This window comes from Protopterus annectens, chromosome 8.part1 (genome assembly GCF_019279795.1).
Source record: "Protopterus annectens isolate FY-2018-M chromosome 8.part1, PAN1.0, whole genome shotgun sequence".
In the NCBI taxonomy this organism is placed as follows: Eukaryota; Metazoa; Chordata; order Ceratodontiformes; family Protopteridae; genus Protopterus; species Protopterus annectens.
This window is the reverse complement of record NC_056742.1, coordinates 71,609,205-71,633,631: the sequence shown is the minus strand read 5'-3', so window position 1 is coordinate 71,633,631 and position 24,427 is coordinate 71,609,205. Positions and strand designations below refer to the sequence as shown.

At 41.6% G+C, this 24,427-nt stretch overlaps 1 protein-coding gene across 3 annotated transcripts in view; it reads left to right on the top strand.

Moving 5' to 3' along the window:
- DPY19L3 (dpy-19 like C-mannosyltransferase 3) overlaps positions 1-24,014 on the top strand; it is a 1,004,768-nt gene extending 980,754 nt beyond the window's left edge. For 2 of the 3 annotated variants that reach the window (XM_044081679.1, XM_044081680.1), the window contains exon 19: positions 22,761-24,014. In XM_044081679.1, the coding sequence (XP_043937614.1) occupies positions 22,761-22,925 (165 nt within the window). In that variant the 3' untranslated portion in view covers positions 22,926-24,014. The remainder of the gene's footprint in view (positions 1-22,760) is intronic. The other variant, XR_006366062.1, reaches the window with a different exon arrangement.
- Positions 24,015-24,427: the final 413 nt, after the last annotated feature.

Below are 24,427 nucleotides of genomic sequence, written 5' to 3'. Positions count from 1 at the left end.
CGTCTTCTCTTGAGTATCGTAAGACTTTGGAGACTCAGTTGACTACAGGGTTATCGATAACCAACATTTCCCTAAATCTCTTTTCTAATGCAATGGGTGGTACAGCATGTGTGGCAGGCACTAGCATTGCAGTTCGTCATGCCTTGATGCTTTTATGTAATTTTGAAGAATGTTTCAAGGCATCCTTTCTTAACGCTCATTTCATTAGTGCCCCTTGTTTGGGCCAAAGGCTAAGGAGAGCCCATCCAAGATTGAAGAGAATGGTGAGCTGTTGTCTGTCGTGGGAGTTCGCTTTTCCACTCCACAGAGGACCTTTTCCAAAAAAAAAAAAGAAAAATGGGGTGGGAAAGAATGTTCTTCTGCAAATCACAAAAGTTTTCCCAGGACTCTCCTGATGCCATTTCTTTGAGTCAAAGCGGGGTGATTTTAGTCTCTGCTGCTCAAGGACAAGGGTGTCCTACAGTTCTACAATTAAGGCTTCAGAGGACCCTTCTCTGGCAATCCTTTCCAGCATTTCTGGAAATTTGCCGATGGCTGTGCTCTTGACATAATCAGGGGGCACCTGGCTCTCCACCCACAAACTTGGAAGGCCATCATGTCAGATGTCTGAGTGTTGACAGTTGTTTCTAGAGGCTACACTAGTTCCTTTCAGTTTACTTCAAAACTGAGACAAAAATCCCTTCTGGAAGTACCACCCCATCATGAAAGGGAAACAGCAGGACATATTTGAAAGCTGCTTATGAAGTGAGTCATCCAAGAGAGATCCCACCAACCCACATAGGATCCAGAGTCTATTCAAGATTCTTTGTGGTGCCAAAGAAAAACAAGGGCCTCATTCCCAGTTTGGACCTAAACAAATTAAACCTGTTTGTAAAACGCACCAAATTTCAGATGGTGATAGTACAGTCCATTCTACCTCTGCTAAGGATGGATGATTGGATGTGTTCAGTGGACCCTGAAGATGCCTAATGTTGCATGAAGATAGAGACATTCAAGGATGTTCCTGCTTTTCAGGCTGGGAGCCAGTTATTACCAATTATGAGCACTGCCATTTGGTTTTACCACAGCTCCCTAGGTTTTCGCCAAGTGCATGGTAATAGTAGAAACCTGGCTTAGGCTGCAGAGATTCTGGGTGTTTCCATACCTGGTTAGCAGGCTTTTTGCAGTGACTTCAAGGACATCATTGATTCAGATGAGAGACTTTTTGCTTCAGCTATGCCAGTCCTTGGTCATCACAGTAAGTTGTTAGAGTCCAATCTGAAACATTTTCAAGCTCCACAATTTATTGGATTCCATCTGGACACCACCAGTCAGATCAAATTGACTTTTTTTTGTATATTTGTACTATTTTCTGTACTTTATTGCCTGCCACCTACTTGTATACTGTATTTATTTACTGTGTACTAAACTACACTATTGTACTGCAATTGCATGCTACACTATGCTTGTAAAAGTGAACTTTATTGTTGTTTTCACAGTTTAGCAAACATTTTTGATGTTTCCACTGTTTAAGTATTTACTGGTATTTTTCACTGTTTAAAGCTGTCTGTTCTGCCTGCTGTGTTTTTTCCCACCAAACAGTACTTAATTAACTGATCTATTAACTGTTTAAATCATTATTTAGATCCTCCTGGCTGATTTTCTGCTGCTTTAAACGTTTTTCTCAGTGTCTCACTGCTATTTTTCTGCTGTGTTAAATATTCTGTAGTGTTTCCTGCTGAAACTAGCTTAGCTAGTAACTGTAGTGGGACTATATTATATCATTGAATGCTTAAAAAAGTGAACGATGAATAATTGACCCCATGTAAGAGAAAGCTTACAATCCCGAAAGCTCAGAACAGCAATTTATTTCCAAGGGAAAAAAATCGCTGTTCCAAAAAGAAAAAGAAAAAAAAAAGTGAAATAATACATAAAGTTGGGGGGTGGGGCTTCACCCCCCCCCCACACCTCCCCCTACTTAAATATACCAACTCCGAGATCGCACTACATTGTCGAAAGCGGCAAAGTAACAGAAGCAACCAAGCAAATTCTTTCCCTGAGAAAGAATTTGCTTAAAAGCTGCTTCGCTATTTTGCATTTTCGTTGTTTTAAGTTCGACCAAGACGGATTCGATAGAATGCATCTTCGGTCATCTAATAGGAACCCGCTGTAGCATAGACCAGATCCAAGCCTGATTCTTTTAGAACTGTTTGTATTGGTTTGTTTGCTCTGAGCACGTTTTCCAGGCCATCTTGGATTGGAAGGGGCCTTATCTGCACTTTTGTGAGAGAATTGTTTTATTGGCACCTGACTAGTAAAGGGAGGTCAGTCTAGGGCTTGGAATAAGTATCCTCAATGGTCCTTTTGAATTTTGTTAAGAGTTTTTTTTTCAGTGTTTAGTTTCTGGTATTTAGGCACCCTGCATCTGAGCAAGTTCCTGCTTGTTTGCTCGTCATGCAGCACCGCACACTACTGTGCAATTGTGTGCCAAAGCCAGACAGTTAAATTCAGTAAATTTCCCCTTAAAACCAAGGCAAAAATATCCATTCGCAGAGCTCCTCCATGATCATTTCTGAAAAGCCCCCCCTTGTGACAACAGTCTGCAACCTGGGCAGTTGGACTACCCTTGTTTCTTCTGCCAACCTTCTTGACTTGGGTCTCTTGAAGCAGTGTAGCAATTGCCTCATGTACACAGACAGCCCTCTTCTAATAACACAGTCTACCACAGAGTGTGAGAGATGTATTTACACCAAGAATCTAGAATCCATGCTGTCTCTCTCTCACTCAAAACAGTAACAACAGAGAAGGTTCTCAGCTCCCCCACCACTATATATTCACATAGTACCACTACTCTTACACATACCATTACTCATACACGTAATACACATCAAACACATAAATCCACATACGCTGAATTTCTCTCAAAAAAACTTACCGAAACACCAGAGACCTCCAAAACGCAAGTCTGCTACAGCTAACACAGTCTCCACAGCACTCATGACACACAGCAACACCAGTGTCTCACCCACCAAGCCCGTAAGGCGTAATACTCAAAAACCAAGTCTCTGTCATTGGAGACTCAATATTGAGACATACAGATGTTGGACAAGGAGAAAGTCTCCACAGCACTCATGACACACAGCAACACCAGTGTCTCACCCACCAAGCCCGTAAGGCGTAATACTCAAAAACCAAGTCTCTTTGTCATTGGAGACTCAATAGTGAGACATACAGATGTTGGACAAGGAGAAAGTCACCGTCAGCTGCAAGTCCATTGCCAGGATTCTCCAAATCACACATGCACTCATTTCTTTCAGCAACAAGTACCATTATGACTCTGTCAGTTTATGTTGTTGTGAATGATCCGAAGCATCCCTCATTGGACTATATCAAGAGAGACATGGTCGAGCTGTCAGAGTAAGTGTCCCAGGCAGGTATGTCCGTAGCATTGAACAGCATAATGCCCTCACCTAGAATGATGCCACAGTATCAGCAAAAAATGATTGATTTCAATAATTGGCTTAGTTTTTGGTGTCATTCCAAGGGGATCCATTTCCTGCCTGCCTGGATGTCATGGTCAACAAACCTCGCTACTTTGCCAGAGACGGTTTGCACCTGGCACCCCTAGGCTTTCGGATGCTGGTAAAGCCTCTTGCCTTCCCCATAGACATGAAATTAACCAATCAGAACAGCAGAAGAATCATGCTGCTGAATGCTAGGATCTTAAACCAAAAACTGCACACCATGGAAACACTTGATGTAGTTGTCTGTGCAGTCACAGAAACCTGGTTTAAGTCCTCAGAGAGTACCCCGACCTTGCAAGGTTACAATGCATCCATACCTTTAGACCAAGGAATGAACATATGAAAACCAAAGGAGATGTTGTTTCAATCTGTATTAGAGATAAATTCACCTCATATCTAGATTGGACAATTCCATGGAGTTACTCCAGGTTACAGTGGGTAAGACCCCCATTCAAGTCCTAGCTAGTTGTAAATCCCCCTGCATGGGTCACAACACCCGCAAAGCCTATATAACCAAACTGACGACAATCCAAATTTTACCGAACATGCTGGTTATGGGGGATTTCAATTGTCCCACCATCAACTAGAAAACATACTCTAGCCCAGACTCGCTATCACAAAAGTTCCTTGACTTTGTGAATTCAAATGCCCTGGAGTAAATTGTCCATAGTCCGACAAGAGGAACAAACATTCTAGATCTTGTCCTCACCAACATGTCAAACAGGTGCACTGCTTGGACCCTCATTAGTTAAAACTGACGGTCAGTCACCTTTGAACTGACACTAATGCCAGAACTCACAAAGGATGATATCAGACTAAAAAACTTCACCAAGACAAACTATATCCTCCTAGGTGAAGATATAAATGCATTCCAAGCTCCACCCCAAGCTGAAAGTGGTAACTACACTGAAGCGTACACTAAAGCCCTGTACAATCACTTGCATACTCAGATTTTAAGCCCACTGGGGCTAGGCATACTGCAGTCTGTTTATGACCCCTTTCAACATCCAGTGCAGCAGTCGCTTCTTTGCTCAGCTGTACCAGATCAAATCAGAGCCAGAGTGCCAAGTAAAATCAGGCTGCCATGGTGGACTTCCAGCATCAACAAACTACAATAAATGCAAAACGTTGCTGTCCAAGAAAACAAAGACTTGGACAGAACAATAGAAAACCACCCTCCTCAGCCTTAACAGGCAAATAAGACAACTTGTCAATCCTCCATGAGCTCATTTGAGAGAACCCTAGCAATTACTGCCAAGGATATAACCATAAGGTCTTTTACAGCTACGTACATAACCTAAAGGGTAGGACCCAAGCATGTGCAGAGCTGGTGATAAACAGTATCACACACACTGACCCCCACAGAGATAGCGAACCTGCTAATGGATAGGTTTGGTGAAAATTTCACTTCATTATCCCTTCCTAACTTAAACCCCACCCCCACCCCCCCACCTACCTTACATATTTGAAAAGCAGGTCCTCAAAGCCCTGTCCAAGGCAAAAAACACAGCCTCTATGGGACCAGATGACGTCCCAGGCTGTCTTCTAAACAAGCTAAAACATGAACTAGCATCACCACTAAGTAACCTTTTCAGTCGTAGCCTAACCACAGGCTTTGTTCCTGCAAAATGGAAAACAGCTGCAGTTATTCCCCTCCACAAAGTGGCCTAGCAACAGACCTGGACCAGCCTCATCTGTAAGGTCATGGAATATATCATTGTGGACATCGTAAATAAAGACATAGCTGACCTCCAAACCCTGGATCCTACCCAGTTCAGTTTCGTGAAGGGCAGATCCTGCTTGTTAAATCTGGTAGATTTCTTTGAAATTGTTACCAAGGCCATTGATGAGGGCAGATCCGTGCACACAGCATACCTTGACTTGGCAAAGGCTTTCGATACAATCTAATGTTCAGGCATTAGTGATAAACTTAGCAAACTGAAAGTAAACCCCTTCATTGTAAGATGGGTTGCCATCTGGCTCACAATCTGGATACACATTATCAAAATGGGTGACTCCACATCAACCAGCAGACCTCTTACCATCAGGGTGCCACAGGCGTCAGTGCTGTGCCCCCTATGGTTTGGTATATATTTCTCAGAAGTTCAGGTTAAAACTAAAGAGTTGTGGCTGACCAAGTTTGCAGACGACTGCCAACTAGGTGCAATCATTGAATCCCCAAATTATATCAGTATACCCCAGGATGGTCTCACACACAACAGCTGGTTTATTAATCACAGTCTCAAACTGAATGCAAAGAAATGCATCATCATTCCCTTTTGCACAAACAATGTTTCTTCACACTATCAAATCAATAATAATGCCCTAAGTGTCCAAGAAGTGGTAAGGGAGCTAGGAGCACAGGTTGACCGTGACCCTAACTTCGACCATCACCTGTCTACCATTGTAAGGAAAGCTTTCCATGTAGTTCACTTGATTAGTAAAGGCATCGCCTTGAGAGCAAAAGAAGTTATAACCTCCCTAGATTCGGCACTTATCTGGCCCATATTTGAGTATAACGCCCCATTTGGTATGTACAGTACTAAGCATCTACAGCAATTAGAGAAATCTCAGAGGTTTCTAACAAAGAACATTAATGGCTTCGTGCATGTGCCTTACATGGACCAACTAAAGTCCCTATCGCTGTACTCCATATCATATAGACTTCTTAGAGGAGACTTATGCCTGGCATACAGAGCAACCCAAGATGCAAACCTAATTAACTTGCTGCATATCCGTTCATCAAATGGGTCTAGGGCTACCTGTTTCAGGGACTTAAGTATGGCCTGTGACTTAAGTAGGATAAGCTGGAGGAACAGATTTATCTCCCAGTGACTGCCACTTCTTTCGAACAGGCTACCAATTCATATGAAACAGAGCACTTCTATGACACTTTTCAAAAAGAACCTGGATGAGTGGATGGGGCACTGTAAATTCTTACCAGGGAATAGTGCCCACAATCATCCTGGACATGGGCAGTCACTAAATGCAATCTTGGGTTTTGATTAGTACCTCTACAGTATTACATTGGGTTGAAATGGCTAGGCTTAAAATGACCTGTGTGTCAATAGCCTAGTAGTCTGCTATGATCAACAGGTTACCTCCCTTGGGATGATCATCCCTACAACTTCAATCCATTCAAATTTTGCTACTTCACAGGCCACTGGCCCTCTTTGCTTTCATCTTCTTGGCCTGATGGCCACTGCGATCTCTCTTGTCCCTATAGCCATGTTCTTTATGAGGGTTCTTCTGTGCACCTTATCAGTTCAGTGAGCCCATGATCTTTCCTGTTAATCTCACTAACATTTGTCACTGTCACATCTCTTGGCTGCCAACTTCAGATCTGGTTTTGGTATATCTTCCTTTCATTCTCTCCCCCCAGCCTAAGGCCACAGTGACCAAAGGTGCTTCTTTCCTTGGGGGGGGGGGGGCATTTTGAGGAGAAGATGGTCGTAGATACCTGGTCCCAATCAGAGACCCATCTTCACATCAATGTGCTGGAGATGAGAGCAGTCCCTCTAGCACTGCAGACCTTTCAAGACTGCCTCCCCAAGGGTCTTATCAGTTTCCAGACCGACAACGTGGCAGTGATTTGGTGCATTACTAAACAAGCAAGGAGGGAACCTGATTCTATCCCCTGTGTTGAGGGGATAGAATGGGTGAAGTTCTCTGATAGCATTGCATATGCTGAGGATATCCAACATTCTGGTGGACAGCATCAATATTAGCAGTTTGATGAACCACAAGTGGTCCCTCACTCTCATCAGTGGCAGCTCAGATTTTCAGCCACTGGTCCAGCCATGCTGCAGTCTTTTTGAGACTCTTTTCATTACCCAGTGTAGCAGCTTCTTTGCCCTGATCCTTTCCAAGAGATGGACACTGAGGGAAGCTCTTCTACATGCATGGCCCCTAAGTTTCCTCTATGTTTACCCTTCTACATTTTGATGCCCCACAAGTGTTCCCTCAGTCCATTAGTGGCTGCTCAGATTTTAAGCCCACTGGGGCTAGGCATACTGCAGTCTGTTTATGACCCCTTTCAACATCCAGTGCAGCAGTCGCTTCTTTGCCCTGATCTCTCCCAAAGACCAGTCAACAAGATATATGCTGTTCTGCGTGCAAGGCTCCACGTGTTCTGTACTTTTAACCTCATACTCCGCGATAATCAAGTTGCTGCCAAAAGCAGATGGTTGCAGAGTGACTGTGATCCTTCTGGCCCAGACAGGAAGTGTTCCCCTTTCTGTGGCCTCACCTGTTGCACCATCCTTGGATTCTGGAGCCATTTCCAGATGTGATATATCATCCTTTGGGCCAACCTCACCCAAATCCGAACTCCTTCAAGTTGACTGATTGGTTTCTGCATTTCCAATGATGGCCAGAGATCCCAAGCTTTCAAGCAGAGATTTGCATATCATTTCCTCCTGTTAAAAAAACTCTCCAGAAAGGTTTATGGTAGTAAATGCAGAAGGTTTTCCATTTGCGACAGTTCTAAAGGGTTAGATCCCTTCTCTGCCCTGTGGATCCAATATTAGATTTATAGCTGGTCTTGTTCTGTCTGGGTCTAGCTATAAAGTCCAACTGGCAGCCATCTCTAATTTCCATGTTGGTCAAGGTCACATACCAATACCCCCAAAAAAATTGTTCAAAGACTTTAAGGTACCTTTCTGCTCAGACTTCCAGTGAGGGATTCCTTTCCTCCATAGGATTTCTCCCTTCTTCTCCAAACTTTGACAAAGCCTTGTTTCATACCAGATGCTACCATAGACTTAAAAGTTTCTGTCTTGGAAAATGCATTTCTTAGTTGTTGTAATTTAAGCCAGAGGAATTTCAGAGCTTCAAGTTTTGTCTTGTGTTCTATCTTACTTTACTTTTCACAGAGACATAGTTTCTGTGTGGTCCAAGCCTTCTTTCATGCCCAGGATGGCCTCTGAGTCTAATCTGAACCAATTTCATTTTAATTTTCTTCCCAAATTTCAGTAACAATTGGGCAAATTGGGCTATCCTTGGCAAGTAGATCCTTATGATTTAGAATACTCCAACGGTGAAGAAAAGGGCATTACTGTTATGGTAAGATTTTACGCAACTATACTTTCTTTTCAGGCTCAGTAGTAATTCTGTAATGCTGCCTTCAAAGGGGAATGCATGGTTGATGTAGGTTTAACCATTGTAGACCTTTGGCATATGGTTGCATTGTTTGCACTGCAGCATGGTTGATGTGGAGTACTTTCTATTGTCAGTGTCATGCTGAGTATAGGTGAAGTGTTAAAGATGTTTGTGTAAGAGTATAGGTAGGAGGAAGCCTGCTCTTTGTTGTATTAGCAGCCATTTTGCATTCTTTTGAGAGAGATGAGAATGAAATGGTAAATACTGCTGGTTATTTTCTAATGGAGAGCATAGCCCAATTTCCCATTTATCTCAGAGCACTGTTTGCAATAGTAGAGAAGCAGGAGTTCTTCTAAAAGCCATATAGGGTTGTTTTTTGATGATGTCAGCTGAGGTATCAAGAGTTAAGGATGGATATTTAAATAAGAATGTGCTTTCATTGACTTGCTTGTTGTAGTTAAGTGCCACTGCAAGTTTAAGTGAAGTTTTAAGTTTTGATGGTGCCCTGAAAAACATCAATCTGGTTTTATTAAGAGCCAGCATAAGCTTCCGTTCTGTTGTGTTTTGATCAGGTCTAGTTACTTTTGCTTCTGTTATGGCTGCATCAGTCCATTATAGCATTTTCATTTTGATAACTGCTTCTAATGGTTAATGAAAACTCTCATGCTTTCTTATTAAATGGATAAATACTTATTTGGTCATGCTAAAGTTGTTTAATAGATACTTGCATTAAAGAGGACTGAAACTAGGAGCTAGGAGCAGTCATTTAATCCCCAAATGACTTAGCCATCACCATCCTGCTGGACGGTTTGTCTCAAATAAATAACTAGTGTCAAAATCATGGTCTGAAACTAAATGCCAAAAAAAAAATAATTATTGTATCCTTTGGGAAGTCATCGACACCAGAGAACTACCACATTGTAATACTGCCCTAAGTGTTGACCCAGTTGTTTGGGATTTGGGAACTTGTGTGGACAGTCACTTAACTTTTGGCAACACGTGTCTATTTTTTAAGAAAAGTCCTTCTTTGTTGTGCAGCTTATAAATGAAGCTATTATGTCTAGATCTAGGAATGTCATTGCTTCCCTTTACTCAGCCCTCATTTGGCTAGTCATTGAATATCATGCCCCCTTTGGCATGTATCTGTCCAGAGACATGAAATATCAGGATTGGTCACAGATACCTTACTAAAAGTATACAATGCTTAAACAACATGTCCTACATGGACAAAGCCTTGTCACTGTACTCCATTTCCTACAGACTGTGGAGAGGTGACCTGTATTTGGCACATTAGCAAATCAAAAAAATGCTCAGTCTACAAATCTTAACCTCATCTGCAACATCAACAGAACAGTTTGGAGGGACAGGTATATTTCACAGAGGATACTTATGCAGTGGGACAGACTCCCCATCCACATAAAAGAAAGTTCATCCCTGTTGATTTTCAAGCACAACTTAGATATATGAGTGGGAAAAAGGCAGCTCCTAAATGCTTTATTCCATGCATGGGTCCCCTCAAATTATGGTATGATCTCCGTTATTCCTGTTAGGGGTAATATATAATTATTGACCATGGGATGGGTAAGGGCAATCTATTATCAAATGGGATAGGGTAATTTGAGCACAAAAAGGGAAACTTGGGGTTAAAATAGTCTCTAAGAGCAGCTAGCCTAGTACTTGCTAGAAATCTATGAAACCATGGAAAATCATGCCATCTAAGCCAGACTATTAGTGATCTTTTTTGTGTGTGTTGATTAATCTCTGAAAATTTCTGGTGGTTCTGCTGACTCTCTTGAAAGTCTGGTATTTAGAACCCGTCTTTCTGCTCCAAGAATATCATACGTCATAGTAGATATACCATTTTAATGTAGTGCAGAAACAGTGAGAGCTAGAAATGTCCATCTGTTAACTTAAAGTAATAACCTGAAACATGTTATCTGAAGTAGTTAACTTCATTTGTTCATCAACCTGTGGGTATCGGATCCGAATCGGATCCAAGCCGGCAGCTTTATTCAGCTAAGATCCAAGTTCCAAGCTCCTCCCCCTTACCCATAACCCTCTGCCATCCTTCTCTGTCCTCAGATCTCATTTGCCACGGCTTATTCAAGCACCTAGAATGAGTTCCAGGCATAGGGTTTCGTGAGTTTTTGAAGAAAATTACCTCTTTTTTTCCCTAGTTTTCAGTTTAATTGTTAAACGAGTGAGTGTTGTGCCCTTTTGTAGTTAATTTAGCTAGTGTGGTTGGTAAAATTTATATATTTTTTTAGTTAGTCTAGTCTTCCCCCTTCCCGTGTGTGTGAAGGTGTGTTTGGGTTGGGCCTTTTTTCTACTATGGCCGAGGCCTCTAAAGCCTTCTTTTCTAAATGCACCGAGTGTGGCCATAAGCTATCACCAGCAGATGGCCACACTCGGTGTGTTATTTGCCTTGGGGTTGACAATCTTTCTTCGGGCTGCACAATTTGTGCAGCCTTCAACCCCAGGGCTTTGAGGGATAGGAGGTCGAAGTTGATTCTGACGGGACTTCTGCCCCCGGACTCAGCTTCTTCCTCTTCTCCCTCAGTTGCACCGGCGACTATCGCACCGGTCCCACCTTCTATCACTGCTTCCCTGGCCGGGACTCACCCTCCCACTGAGGCCCAGGAGGAGAGGGAATCTAGGAGGGAGAGAAGAAAGGACATGCACCACAAGCGGCGGATCGAAGTCTTCTTCGGCTCCAACAGCGAAGCAGCTAGTCTCTCCTAGGGCCTCCGGGCCTTCTCCTTCCCAGCTCCATTCACCCCATTTTTCACCGGGGCCGGAGGAGGAGGAGACCCGGTCGCCTTCGAGGTCTTCGAGGCATCACTCCAGGCCTGCCTCAGTGGCCTCGTCTAGATCAACACAAAGTTTGTCAGATGCAGATATGGACCGGATGATGCGGAGGTTTCTCCAGGCCCAACTGCAGATGGGAGTGATCCTGTACCCCCCCTCCAGGAGGGAGCTTGACCCCCTTTTTCACCCCGATTGCTCCTTCTGTGACCCACTTCCTGGGCTCGGAGCCATCGGATCCAGGCAGCATCGAAACCGGGAGAGGTTCAGCGCCGATAGTACATCCTTCTTCGGCTCCGACCGCACCTTCGAGCTTGTCGGGTCCCTTTTCAGATCCCAGCTCTCGGAGCCATGAGCTGAGCTTTGGATCCGGAGGTGTCAGTGTGTCTTCGGCTCCGTCTCAGTCAGAGCATACTGGCCCTTCGGATCCGATTGCATCGGTGCCGGCTCCGGTCCGCACCTCGGATCCGAAGGGGCTGCTCTCGGAGCTTAGAGAGAGCAGTTCTCCTTCGGCGTTCGATGTTGTGGAGAGGGTCTTGTCGAGGGACTCAAGGCCCCAGGCTCCTGCTGCGGTTCCACCCATCACTCCCTCTCAGACGGGTTTACCTTCCATCACCCGGCCCCAGGGACAGCCTGCACCTACGTCCCAGATGGTTCCCTTAGAGGAACAGGATGTGGTTGGTGAGGCATCCTCGGACAGCCCCCCCGAGGAGGTTCCTCACAAGCGTAAGAGCAAGAGGAGGCACTTGGACTCACCCGAGTCCCTGACAGAGGACACAGACTTAGAGGAAGGGGAAGGCTCCCCAAGGTCACCCCCCGAGGACATCTCCTTCGGAGACATTATGGAAATGCTTCGTATTATGAGTCTGTGTTTCTGGAGGTGTTTGATGCAGGCCCATCTACCTCTTGGGTGTCCCCTCCCGCCAATCCCCTGGTAGATCTGATCACTACCAGGGCATGGAAGGAACCGGACACTTTGGAGCCCATACCAAAGAGGCCAGACAAAATTCTCAGTCCACCCACAGATAGGATGGTTTGGAGCAAGGGTGCCCCAGTAGATGCCATGTTGGTGGCGGCTGCCACCAAGAAGGAACTGGCCCAGGAGAGTTCCTCGGTCCATCCTCCCGACAAGGAGTCTCGGACGATGGACCGCATAGGGAAGCGGATGTTTGCTTCAGCCACCTTCTCGGTAAGGTCGCTGAACTACATGACACATGTCATACGACTCCAGCGGGATCTCATCAAAGAATACGCAGGGTCGCCCCCAGAGTCCATGTCGGCCGAGGATAAGAAAATATTCTCAGCCCGAATGGCCACTCTTAAGTCCATTTTGAACACTTCTATGCGACTTCTTTCCCATGCCACGGAAGGAGCCGCTAGAGCTAGCGGAGCGGGCATTGTCTAACGGCGACATGCTTGGCTCCGCCTCTGCGACTTTGTGGAACCCTTCAAGGCGTCCTTCGCAAATGCCCCTTTTGACAGTTCTTTGCTGTTTGGCAAGACCGTCCGCGACACGCTGGTCCAGAGCGAGAAAGACGGGAAGAAGTCTGCCATCGGGATCCGCTTCTTGGCTCCCCAGAGGTCCTTCTCCAGGAACCAAAGGGGACAAAAGAAGATGTGGTTCCGGAAATCTCAACAGTCCCATTTCACTCAGGACCCCTCGTCCTTCAGAGGCAGAGGAGGACAGGGTGGACACCGGCCCAGAGGCAGAGGGGAACCGAAGCATTTCGGGTCGAGAGCACCTTTTTCGGATCGGCCCGTGCAGCAACCCTGAGGGGTTACCCGACTGCTCCACTCTGGAGGCAGTCGGGGGGGTGCTTCTCGAGGCACCTAGCAGCTTGGGAGTCCATTACAGTAGATTGCTGGGTGCTTCGAATCATATCCAGAGGTTACAGTATCCCTTTTCTGAACCTCCCTCTCAGACCCCAGAGCCTCCCCGATGTCCCACGCAATCCAAGGGAGGCAGCAGCCGCAGAAATAAAGCAGCTGCTAGAAAGAAGAGCAATCCAGCCCATCCCCCAAGACCAGTCCGGATCAGGCTTCTACTCCAGGTTCTTTTTGGTGCCAAGAAAGACGGGGGACTTAAGACCAATCATAGACCTGTCCTTTCTGAACCTGTCAGTTGCCAAAGAAAAGTTCCGGATAGTCACCATTCAATCCATTCTCCCACTTCTACAGGAGAACGACTGGATGTGCTCTATAGACCTCAAGGATGCATACTACCACATTTTACTACCTGAAAGGTCTGTGGTATAGTGGTTAAGGTGTATGCCTTTGAAGCACTAGATGCAGGGTTTGATTCTCACCACTGTCAAGAGCTTAACAGATTGAAGATGCATATTTTGGGTTGGGAGGGTGGCCTAATGGTTAAGGTGTTTGCCTTACAAACACAAGGTGCAGGATTTGAGTCTCACAAAGGATAATTGGCTAGGCTTAAAATGGCTCACAAGGGCAGTTAGCTTAGTACCAATCTATGAACCTATGAACCTATGATGGACAGACAATCCAGAAGGTTTCTCCGCTTCCGGCTGGGAGCAAGCCACTATCAGTTCAGGGTCCTTCCCTTTGGTCTCACTACAGCCCCCAGGGTGTTCACCAAAGTGATGGCAGTTGTATCGGCCCACCTGAGGCTTCAAGGAATACAGGTCTTTCCGTATCTAGACGACTAGCTCCTGACCACTCCCACCAGGCATCTACTCTGTTCAGCCAGGAATTACTTCCTTCACTTGGCCTCTCATCTGGGAATTTCAATCAGTCTCAAGAAATCCTCTTTTCAACCAACTCAGACCTTAGATTTCATAGGGGCCAGGTTAGATGCAAACCTGTTGAGGGCCTTCCTAACTCCGGACAGGATTCGAACTTTGACATTCCACGTGATGGCCCTCCTACAGTCCCTGGCTCCCCCAGCGGAATTGATCCTGAGGGCGCTAGGTTTCATGGCGGCTGCAATCAATCTGTCACCACTAGCTCGTCTGAACATGAGGGTCCTGCAATGGACCTTACAGATCCAATGGTCCATTCTGCAGCATCCGCTAAGTACGGTTATTCCCCTCAGCAAGGTTTGCAGGAGGTCCCTACTCTGGTGGATCCAATCCTCGGATCTCTGGGAAGGGCGCCCTTTTTCTATGACTCCACCCCAAGCCACGGTGATCTCGGTTCATTAGCTTCTTCCAAGATCTGCAAAACTTTTGTAAAAGGTACTTTCCTGTTAAGGCCTCCTGTGAAGGATGCAGTTCCTCCGTGGGATTTAACCCTTGTTCTTCAGGCTCTTACTGGTCCCCCCTTTGAACCTGCAGCTTCGGTGGATCTTAAATACTTAGCTTGGAAGACTGCCTTTCTCATTGCCGTCACTTCGGCTAGAAGGGTTTCAGAGCTTCAAGCCCTCTGTGCCAAACCTCCATATCTGGTCTTCCATAAAGATAAGAGTTTCCCCTCAGGACCAATCCCTCCTTCTTACCTAAAGTTGCCTCTGAGTCCAATATTAATCAATCTATCAATTTACCGGTGTTTTTCCCAAATTATCAAAACAAAGGTGAATACAAATTACACTCTTTGGACGTGCACAGACAATTGAGGTTCTATTTACACAGGACGGCTGATCATAGGAAATCTGAACAACTCTTTGTATCCTTTGCTAAACCCTTTCTGGGTAAACCTGTATCAAAAGTTACATTGTCCAGATGGATTTCACAATGTATACTTCTTGCATATAAGAGTTCTGGTCGGCCAGAACCTGTTGGAGTTCACGCTCATTCTACTCGATCGATTTCCACTTCTGCTGCCTTTTGATCAAGGGTGTCTTTGGATGACATTTGTTCAGCAGCCACTTGGGCTTCATCCCATACCTTTATTACCCATTACAAGCTGGATATAATTTCCAGAGGGAGGGCGTCCTTTGGCTTTGCAGTGCTCCAGAATATTCTTCCATGAGGACCTCCCAAGTTTTTAGGTAGCTGGGGACTCTGTCCCACAGGTTGATGAACAAATGAAGTTAACTACTTCAGATAAAGAAGTTATGTACTTACCATAATGTTCCATCTGAGTAGGTAACTTCATTTGTCAGCAACCAACCCCCCCCCCTCCGTCCCCCTAACCTGTAGTTCGTCCCTTTTTAGGACCTTTGTGTTCTCTATAATAGATGACATCAGGTTAGGATGTTTAGTTGATCCTTGATTGTAATATTCTATAATGCTAAGCAAACTCGATCTGAGGACAGAGAAGGATGGCAGGGGGTTATGGGTAAGGGGGAGGAGCTTGGAGCTCGGATCTTAGCTGAATAAAGCTGCCGGCTCGGATCCGATTTGGATCCGATACCCACAAGTTGCTGACAAATGAAGTTACCTACTCAGATGGAACGTTATGGTAAGTACATAACTTCTTTTTTCCTACCTTCTAACCAACTCATTTATGCAGAGGGATTTTTTTTACAAAATGTCACTAAGACTACACTAATGTACAGACTGTATTTTATATAGCATATATCATGGACAGAAGTAGGTCAAAATTTTAAAAACATTGCTGGGTGCACAGTACCCAGGATAAAAAAAAGTGCTCAATCCTGGTAGGTGGACTGGTGCCAGAACTGGAAAAAATGACAGGAGAAAAGGACAGGAAGAGAAAAGACATGGAAACATTCCTACAGTGGGGCTCTGCCAGAACCAAGAGGAGGATGCACCCCCCCCCCGTTGTGGAAGGAAGTAGCAGTCCACAAAAAACATAAAAACTGAGAGGCCAAAGAAGAGCCATAAAGATGATAGAGTGGACTATTCAGGATAAGAAAGAAATTATGTATTGTTACTATTATGCAAAAAGCCCAGAATTTCCAGACACAAGATATACAAAAAGATTGAGAGACATTAGAGAAAAGAAAAATACTTCCATAAGAGAAATTGTCAGAAGCTTCAAATAAAAATTTGTATTCATTAATACAACAGATTTGTGAAAAAACATTAAATAGACCAAGAAACTTTGATCTGTTTGGAAAAAGAAGCATCCAAGGAAGTGCGAAAATATAAACAACAAAACCTAAAGATTTTTGAAAAGTATAAAAAAGAAATATGGACATGGGAAAGAAAGAGAGATTTGCAAAGTTGAAGGCCAAATTAATCAATACGAAAAAGGCAGCCCCAAAGATATTCAAAGAGAAATATAGGCAATGGCATCCAGATGTGGAAAATTTCACAGTAAAAAAATATCAGAGGGAATATAGAAAAGAAGATTAGTAAAGTAGAAGTTAAAAAAAAATAGAAGTTGAAGTTATGGAATGCCTGCAAAGTGAAGGATTTGGTGTAGAAGGTCTAACACAGGTTGCATCACAGCTTGATGGAACAAGTCCCCAGAGTAAGAAGAAACAGGAAGATCAGGAGACATCTGAAGAAGAAATATGGACATGGGAAAGAAAAAGAGATTTAATATGGTGTAATATTTATGCAAAGGAGAAAGCAAAACTAATCAGTACAAAAAGAGCAGCACCGAAGATATTTGAAGAGGAAATGCAGGCAAAGGAATTTGGACATGGAAAACTTTACAGTTCAAAAAATAAGAAGGCAAAGAGGCAAAGATGAGTAATGGAGAAGTTAAAAAAGTAGAAACTGAGGTCATGGAGTACCTGTGAAGTGAAGGATTCAGTGTAGAAAATCTAACTCAGAAAACACCACAGCACGATAGAGCAATGGACGTCCAAATTAAGGAGAAACCAGTGGAATGGAAAGCAGCAGGTCACATGCTGTATGAAGATATTTTGGAGCCTTTCACCGGAAACCAGTATAAACTTTCCTTTGAAGCTGGACAGCAAGGGAAGGAACAGCAAACTTTGGCAACTCTGACACAGTCAATGTTGAGGAGTGAGATGCCAGTGAGTTCCTATATGACAGAGCAACAGACGACAAAGGATGAAATCGAAGAGAATGTGCCGCAGGAAGATGCTATAGAACTTTCTATAGAATGCCTGCAGGAAATGGAGAACATAAAATGTGCATTAGTTTAGAAGAAAATGATCTAAGAGAAGAATTGCTTGATTTGATAGAGGTAGATAGACCTATTAAAATCAATGAAAGAAATACTGCAGAAGGTCAATAAAACCCAAAAAGTTAGACGTTTGATAAAACAAATGAACACAGTAATTAGGACTGTCCATAGAGATCTATGCAATATAACAAAAGTACACCGGATACATTACTGTGTTAAATTAATAACAGATTAAATTTTACCACAAGAACACAGGGTAGTAAGGAAAAGGAAGGGCACAAATCGAATATCATCTTGGAAGTATCGAATAGAGAAAACTATAAAGCAATTAAGACAAGAAGTGCCACTGTTAGAAGAGTATATAATAGGGAATAGATCAACAAAAATGCTCAAAGATAGACGAGATAAAAATCAATGCACAGTATTTTAACAGATCAGGATTTATCATGCACTATCACAAATAATAAACTAAAAATATCAGCACAGGCAGAAAAAACTTAGAAGAGACACAGGAAAATATAAAGGAAAGGTACAAAATAAGCAATTTACTGAAGAACCAAAAAAGTTTTATAGAGAATTGGGAAACAAGGTAAAAGGAATTGAAAGACTGCCAAAAAAAAGGGATACATTTTGGAGAGGTATTTATGAAGAACATAACAAAAATTCTAAATGGATAGAAGAAGTAAAAGAAAGAAGTTTAAAGGAACAGGAAATGAAATGGGATGAAGTAACATCCAGACAGATTGAAACAAAGTTAAGAAAAGCCTCTAATTAGAAAAACGCCAGACCCAGATGCAGTACCTAACTTTTGGTTAAAAGTGTTAACATCTTTGCAGGAAGATTTAGCCATGTGTAAGAACTATTTATATGCGCACCTCGAACAGACGTCAACCTGGTTAACAACAGGAAAAACAATGCTCCTACTTAAGAGTGAACCTGCAAGCTGCCATAAAAATTATAGATCAGTAACTTGCCTTTCGACGACGTATAAACTATACACCGGAACTGATGCCAACAGAGTTTATAGTCATTTAGAAGAAAACTCGATTATGGCAATAGAACAAAAGGGCAGTAAAAGAAAGTCATATGGAGCAAAGGATCATATGTTGTTAAATAAAGTCATAGTGGAGAACTGTAAAAAGAGGAAGAATTTAAGTATGGCATGGATTGACTACAAAAAAAGCATTTGACAGTACATTAGAGTCTCGATTATCCGAATGCCAGTCATCCAAAACGTAAATTATCAGAACCAGCCTTCCAACGGTTTCAGGTAGGAAAAATCATAAAATCTGAATATGTAAACATTATACATGTTCGCTTGAGAATGTTTTTGAGCTTCTAGCCAGGTCGTGTGTGAAAAATAGTCTTTATTTTCCACTGGAATCACTGAATGGTTGAAAAGTGTGTTCCTGCATGCAGAAAAAAAAAAGAGATTTTAGAAGTTTTTTATCCGGTTCAGGTATGTGTTTAATTATCCAAACAGTTTGATTATCTAAACTACTCTAGGTCCCAGTTAGTTCAGATAATCGACTCTCTGCTGTATCCCACATTCATGGATAAAAGAGTGCGTAAAAATGTATAAGATATACCCTACACTGATTGATTACATTACAGTGACCACAAAAAAGTGGCAAACCACTTTGCAATTAAGCCATGAAAAAGGACAAATTATTATTCCAGGTATAAAAATTCAAAGAGGGATATTCCAGTGTGATTCCCTGTCACCGCTGCTATTCTGTCTTGCCCTTAACCCATTAAGCTGTCTACTTAACAGATTAGGCCATGACTATAGTATGGCTCCCTAAAAACAACAAAGTGTAAAGACTTCTCATCTTCTCTTTGTCAGTGATTTAAAATTGTATAGCTCATCAGATGAGAAACTGAAAAGCACAACTACAAGTAGTCAAAACTTTTTCAGATGTATAAGAATATCATTTGCTATTGATAAATGTGGAAAAGCAACCTTTAAAGCAGGAAAGCTGCAGCACCAAGAAAACGTCAGTTTGGGAGAAAAATGTGATATAAAACAACTTGAGCAAGAGGGAGTATATAAATATTTGGGAACTGATGAGGGATCAGCAGTAAAACGTTAGCATATGCAAATAAAACCTAGTAAGGGATATTTTAGAAGAGTTAAATTAATTCTGAAAATAGCACTGACATCTAGTAAAAAAATCAAGCTATAAACCAGTTTGCTCTTCCTGTCCTAACTTAAAGTTTTTGAGTGACTGACTGGCCCCAAAAGGTGTTGGATAGATTAGATAGGAAAGCAAGAAGGATGCTTCATGCTCATCAAATGATTTATAAAAATCAGTGCATACCAAGATTATATATTCCCCATTCCAAAGGAGGTATGGGCCTCCTTGAAATTGATTACATGTATAGATCTGCAGTAGTTGGACTGCACACATATTTGCTGACCTCACAAGACCAAAATGTAGAGAAGTTTTGAAACATGAGGAGAATAAGTCTAAGATGACTTCTCTGCTTAGTCTGGCAGAAGCATATCGGCCTCAAGCAGATATGGAAATCAAACCAGAAGTAGATACAAATCAGGCAGCAACTGAATGTGCTAAAAATAAAAGAATAATATAAGGTGAAGTACAGAAAAGGGAACACATCACCAAATAACTGTAGAAAGATGGATGTCATAAAAGCAACAGGCAGTATTAAAACAGACCAGGATTTACCATATTCTGTTTCCCAAAAAACTTAGAACATATGTAAAGTAATGCAAAGGAAAAGCTTAAAACAAGCAGTTTATTGATGACCCCAAAAAGAATGAAAAAGAGAACTGGGAAACAAAGCAAGAACCAAACAAACACCATCAAAAAAGGAAGAAGAAATGTGTACATTTTGAAGTAACATTTATGAAGACCCTCTTGTGCTTAACAAAGATGCCAAACGGATGGACAACTTAAATGAAACAGTAAGAAGCTCTATTGTACAGGATATGAAATAGGAGTAAGTAATAGCCAGAGAAAATGAGACATAATTAAGAAAAACTCCTAAGTAGAAAACCCTATATCTAGATGCAATACCTAACTTCTGGCTAAAGATGTTAATATCTTTACACAAGGATTTAGCACCGAGTAAAAATTACTTATGGGCACATTTCAAACAGACACCAGCTTGATTAAAAACAAGAAAAAACATATTTCTAGTCAAGAGTAAACTTGCAATCCATGACGTTCTGCCTCTCAACAGTATGTAAAATATATACTGGAGCTGATGTAGTTTATAGCTATCTGAAAAAAAAACACTCAGTTATGACAATAGAACAAAAAATGTAAAAGAAAAGTCGTATGGAACAAAAAAATAATCTATTGATTGTAAAAGAGAAACTAAGTATGCCATGGATAGATTACCAAAAAATGACAATTCATGGATTATGGAATGCTTACAGATTTATAAGATACACCCTCCAATGCCCAGTTATATTGCAGTGACTATGCAACAGTGAGCCATGATAAAAGGCAAGTTATTGTCCTAGGGATAAACCTTGAAATGGAGGTATTCTCTGGTGATTATTTGTTACCTCTGCTATAGAAATGTGATAGAAAGGAACATGAACAGGAGGGAATGTGTAAATATTTTGGAGTACATAAAAGGTCTGCAGTAAAAATTGAATAAGTGAGAACAAAGCTTATTTAAGGAATACTGCAAAAGACTAAAGCTCGTTTTTAAAACTACCTTGATATCTAGGAATCAAGTCCAAGCGATAAATCAGTTTGTTTTTCTTCTAACTTACAGCTTTAGTGTTATTGACTTGTACAAAGCTAAACTGAATCTTTTGAACAAGAATGTGTCATGCTTATCAAATGGTATATAATAAACAGTGCATACCAAAATTATATATCCCTTGGTCTAAAGGAGGCTTGGGCCTCCTCAAAATTGACTATATGTGTAGGTCGAAGGGGGGGGGGATGAAAATCAAACACAGGTAAATGAGAATCAGACAGCAACTGAAAGTGACAAAATTGAAAGAAAGAATATAAACAAAAGAACGAGAAGAGAAGGAAAGAAAGTTGGAAAGTCCACAAGTATAGTGCCAAGCATGGAGAACTCTTAGAACAATTACATTTTGACCAAGATTTAACATGAATTCTTAAGGAGAGTTAAATCTGAACCAATATATGAAAGGCCAATAATGGTGGTCCAAGGTAGTAAGTTACATGCACATTGGTTTGCAAAGTCTACAAAAAGTCAATATAAAAAGTGGGAGAAACAGCCAAATACAGGTTCTGTAAAACAGAACTGGCAACAGTTGCACATCTGATTGTAGGTTGCAGTACACTCATGGTTGAGGGTCTGAGTACTTAAAGGCCCAGTAATGTGGCAGTATTGCTGCATCGGGGATTGGGAAACACTAACTGAGAAGAGCTGAAAGCATGAACCACAAAGCGTTATTGACATTGACAAAGTCTGGATCACATGAAATAACTCAATACCAACAGTTAAGAAAATAAATGCATGAAAACCAGATGTAGTAGTCCAAGAAAAAAGTTAACAGTAGTGTCAATCACTGAAATTGTTATACCCAGTGATTATACAGTTTTACATACTGAAAGACAGAGTCATTCAATAGCAGGATTTGCAAGCCGAAACAAGAGCAATGTGGACTAAAGAAAGATACTCAGACAGTCAGAGTAGTACTGGGAGCAAAATAACTAATAAAAAGAAAAAAACATTGCAGACATACTTCTATATGCTATCAATTACAAGTAACCCTATATGGACTGCAGAAGGAGGTATTTCGGGATATATTTGTTTTTGTTTTGAGTACAGTTTTAGGAACCATGTGTGTATTTTTGGGTTACGTTGTGTTATATTATGTAAATATTCGAGAAAATGGAAACCGAGTTTGTCTGTCTGACTATTGCAGTTTGTTGCTTCTTCTCTCCTGTTATGTCTCTTTAGAAATCTCAAGCATCTTTAGTTCCATAACTGCACTGTTGAGGGCATGTTAACATGCATGTCATAACTGAAAAAAATCAACTATTCATTGTAAAGGTTTTGTGATCTAAAACTCAGCCTTCACTCTAGAAGGAAATTAATGAGTAAGTGATTATTGACTTCCTGAAGTATCTTAATTATAGTCTGCCAGTGAAAGTAAAAAAAAAAAATAAGACGTCTAATCAAGAAATGACACACATTTTAAAATCTAAACAGGGCTCTTTTTGAAGTAGCTAAATTATAATGTGTTATAAATTAGTTTGAGCCAAATTCCTGCAGTTTCCAACACAGATATACTTTTCAGTAAATATGGTACAGTATGTATAGAAATATGAGGTTGCATTGCACCACTTCAACGTATGGAACTTTCTAGTTGCTTTATTCCATTCATCTTATGCTTTCAGTGATGTATCTGTTTTCCTGTTACAGGTTATGGATGGTCCTGGACTTGATGACCCTGATTTGGTACCATCTGCTCATCCTCGCTTTTGTGATGCTATAAGAAAAGATGAACCGCCTTACACTTCTTTCTTCTCCAGAGTGTTTAAAAACAAAACATTCCATGTTTATAAACTGAAAAAGCAGGAGAAATAAGTCAAGAGATAATAAAGCAATGTGCATCTGCCAGAGAAACTTGTAATACTTGAGAAAGTTGGATATGGCACTTTAATCCCTGTTTTAGTTGGTTACTGTCAGTAGCAGCAGATACCTAGTTCTGAAACTGCAGTTTCACCTTAGGGATGATTTTGGTTTTCTGCCTTTTATTAGCAAAAGCTGGTTTCCTTCATCTTTGCAGCTGATGGGCAAGCCTGCAGTCCATATATGTTTGATTTGGCATTAAAGTGTATTGTTCCTGTTAGCAAACAGCAGAGGTTGAGTATGTAGTGCAGCAGTATGAGTACTGAGTAAATGGCAGAGGTTGAGTACTTAACACGATGGTATGAGTACTGAGAAAATAGCAGAGGTAGAGTACTTAGCAAAGTGAGTATTAGCAACGCTATAAATCCAGTAATGTAATACCTTTTTCTCAAGCGCTAATAAAATAAACTGCTTTCTTCCTGCCTTCTTAATATAAAATTTAAAAAAAAATTGTAATTTTGTAGCAGGGTTATGGCAGCTGGCCTGTTCCACCTTTTATCCTGAGTACTCCGTAGCATATAGATTCCCAGATATGAGGATGAGCTTCGACTTTTGGAAATGAACCTATATAATAGACATCTACTTATAGAACAAACGGTTTGTTGTAGACAGATACTATCGACTCTACTGTGTTCTTTTTATATTTGAAGATGGAGCTTATAGTTGCAACTAACAACTCATTTTCAGATTTACAAAGTCTTCAAAAACCTGTTTATAGAATATTGTTTTCTTGTAGCTTTTTTTCTTCCATAAGTTTCAGCTGTTTTCATATGGCCTAAAATTGATCCAAAGAGCTGGTATCTGTTGCATTGCGTTATGGCTACAGAGAAATAAGTGTTTTGGAAGGTAATACTAAATGATCATTTAACTCATTAAGCAGCAGAGTATGTCAGTGTGAGTTTACAACTGCCTATTGTGTTTTTTGGGTTTTTTGCATGTAGTCTGCTCTTTTGACTGTAGTGTCCTAAGGTTGTTTACCCACAGTTCTGTATTGTGAACTTTTTTTTTATATTTTTTTAAATAAAATTGATAGTTTAAGATGCATGTGATGCAGTTGTTGTGATGCATTCTCATAGTTCACAAGAGGTCTTTTTTAGTTTCTTTCTCTCCTTCAACCAGATCTTGAATACATGCATTTTACTTCTTATTGTTTACCTGTACAGTGTAACAATATCATCTAAGATTCAACAAATCACAAAAATGCTTTTTGAAATTGGGATTCATAAGTGCTTGTTTAGGGCATGTGCATACAGGTTGAAAATGTGGATAAAGGCCTATGTCATTCTACATATGGTCAGTTCATGTTGAATATGTGACCAGATTGGTGCACTAAGTCAGAAATAATGGGATTTTAAACTCACTGGGAAAAGTAACTGAACTGCCATCACATTTTTGACTCTTTCTTTCATTAGTTATAGGCATGGCTTAGCCACTGATATGAAGTGTTAGAAAACATG